The 2,500-nt window shown below is 45.5% G+C and overlaps 1 protein-coding gene across 2 annotated transcripts in view; it reads right to left on the bottom strand.

The window, feature by feature from the left end:
* Nucleotides 1-2,500, bottom strand: part of LOC125026365 (probable cytochrome P450 49a1) — an 11,282-nt gene that overhangs the window by 3,801 nt on the left and 4,981 nt on the right. For both annotated transcript variants that reach the window (XM_047614763.1, XM_047614764.1), the window contains exons 3-5: nucleotides 1,976-2,216; nucleotides 434-550; nucleotides 61-137 (exon numbers count right to left, since the gene is read on the bottom strand). In XM_047614763.1, the coding sequence (XP_047470719.1) occupies nucleotides 61-137; nucleotides 434-550; nucleotides 1,976-2,216 (435 nt within the window). The remainder of the gene's footprint in view (nucleotides 1-60; nucleotides 138-433; nucleotides 551-1,975; nucleotides 2,217-2,500) is intronic.

Raw genomic sequence — 2,500 nt, 5'->3', positions numbered from 1 at the left:
GATGATCTGGAAACCACAGTGACCTGTACGTATACACCATGCATTTAGAATAATACTTACATTCAAGTGCCCATTTATACATTTCAAATTGGAAGTCGCTCGGCATTTCCCCGTGCTTTGCCTGCAACTCCGCAATCCTGTGAATTGAAAACTGAATCAAGAAATTAACTAACTCTACATAATAAAGGTGGCATGTGCTTAAACCATTGAGCTGAGGGTATGCCACATGCCTAAACGAACAGATATTATGTTAGCACGTGATCATTATTTATATTTTATTTTTGCTTTTGTTCTCTCCCTCTCCCGAAACAAACTCAAAGTTCAGTAATAAAACCGTCTCCCCCCCCCCCCCCCCCTAAAAAGAAAGAAAATCCTAAATACCATCCACATAACCACAAAAACCAGGCAACACAGAGACCTTAGTGGGACTCACCTGTCCATAAATTCAACAGAAACTTGATCCATTTGTTGAAGATAAGTTCCCACGACCTTAGGTTTCATCATAGGGGTCTGGACCCTGCTCCTCACTCGCCACCACTCGTCTCCGTTTCTGGGGAAGGGGGACACACTGTGCTAGAGGATTCTTAGGTGCGTGCGTGTGTGTGTGTGTGTGTGTGTGTGTGTGTGTGTGTGTGTTTGTGTGTGTGTGTGTGTGTGTGTATGTGTGTGTGTGTGTGCGTGTGTGTGTGTGTGTGTGTGTGTGTGTGTGTGTGTGTGTGTGTTAGTCTGTTCAGTTCTATTCTATATAATTATCTTTATCATACTTATTATTGTACTTATCAGTATATTATTACGAATATGATTATTAGCGGTTACTATTATGACTATTATTATCATTATCACTGATAAAATTATCACTTTTATTCTTATTATTACTATCATCATTATTATTACTTAAAAACAATTGTGATATAATGATAAAATTGTTGCCCTCGTTATTATAATATAACTATAATTATTATTTCCATCACCTTCAATCATTATCATTACTATCATTTTCATGATCGTGATCATTATTATTATCCTTATCATAATGACCATGGCCATCATTATTACAATTATTATTATAATGATAACGATCATTATCCGCATAGCTCTTATAATGATTAGGATCATTATTATCATCATTTTCCCTATCATCATAATTAAGGATATTAGGAAATGCTTGATCACGCGCACGCGCCTCATGACTCGAAACAGAGGATAGGGAAGTATACTGATGCATCTGATACGACTCTCATCCACACACATTCCACCCAGTCTCACCTATTCCTCTTCTCCCCCTCTCTCTCTTCTTCTCCCCTCTCCCTCCTCTTCTCTCCTTCTCTCTCCTCTTTTCCCCTTCTCTCTCTTCTCCTCTCCCTCTTCCTCCTCTTCTCCCCTCTCTCTCCTTTTCTCTCCCTCTCTCTCTTCATCTCCCTCCTCTCCCTCCTCTCCCTCCCGCCCTCTCTCCTCTTCTCTCCCCCTCCCCTCTCTCCTCTTCTCCTCCTCTCTCTTTTCTTCTCCCCCCTCTCCTCTTTTCTCCTTCTCTCTCTCCCCCTCCCCTATCTCTCCTCTTCCCTCCCTCTCCCTCCTTTTCTCCCCCTCTCTCTTTTCTTCTCCCCCTCTCTCTCCTCTTCTCCCCTCTCTCTCCTCTTCTCTCCCTCTATCTCTTCTTCTCCCCTCTCCTTCCTCTTCTCACCTCTCTCTCCTTCTCCCCTCCTCTCTTTCCGCTTCTCCCTCTCTCTCTCTTCCCCCCCCTCTCTCCTCTTCCCTCCCCCCCTCTCTCTCCTCTTCCCCTCTCTCTCTCCTCTTCTCCTCTCTCTCTCCTCTTCTCCCCCTCTCTCTTTTCTTCTCCCCCTCTCTCTCTTTTTTTCCCCTCACCCTCCTCTTCTCACATCTCTCTCCTCTTCCCTCCCCCCCTCTCTCTCTCCTCTTTTCCTTTCTCTCTCCTCTTCTCCCCCCCCCCCCACCAACCCCCAAGGATATAACATACTCGACCAATATCCCGCCCTTTTTCTCGAAGAAGTCGTCGATGGCTCGATCTCTCACCGCCTTCAGGGAAGCAATGGGCGTGCGAACGGGGTTGTTCATGGTAAGGCGTAGGAGCTTCTCGCAGTCGTCCGGGTGGGTCGTTAATATCATGGGTCCGAAGCCAGGCACAACGAGGCGGAAGGTTGGTCCGTACGTGGCGTTTGCTTTGAGGTAGTACTTGTGAAACGCTTTGGGGTCGAAATCTGGGGGCGAAGAAGGGGGGGGGGGGGGGGAGAAGTGTTCAGTGGGAATTAATAATAATGGTTTGGGGTCGAAATCCGAGATGAAGGAGGAGAAGATGGAGAAGAAGAAGAAGGAGGAGAAGAAGAAGAAAAGAAGAAAATGGAGAAGAAGAAGGAGGAGAAGAAGAAGATGGAGAAGAAGAGTAAAATGTTCAGTGGGAATGAATAAGAATGCTTTGGGGTCGAAATCTGGGGCGAAGAAGGGGGGGGGGAAAGATTGAGAGGAAGATGGAGTAAAGTGTTCA

The sequence above is a fragment of the Penaeus chinensis genome, chromosome 6, assembly GCF_019202785.1.
Source record: "Penaeus chinensis breed Huanghai No. 1 chromosome 6, ASM1920278v2, whole genome shotgun sequence".
NCBI classification, from domain to species: domain Eukaryota; kingdom Metazoa; phylum Arthropoda; class Malacostraca; order Decapoda; family Penaeidae; genus Penaeus; species Penaeus chinensis.
Note: the sequence above shows the minus strand (reverse complement) of the source record. Positions and strands in the feature narration are given on the sequence as shown.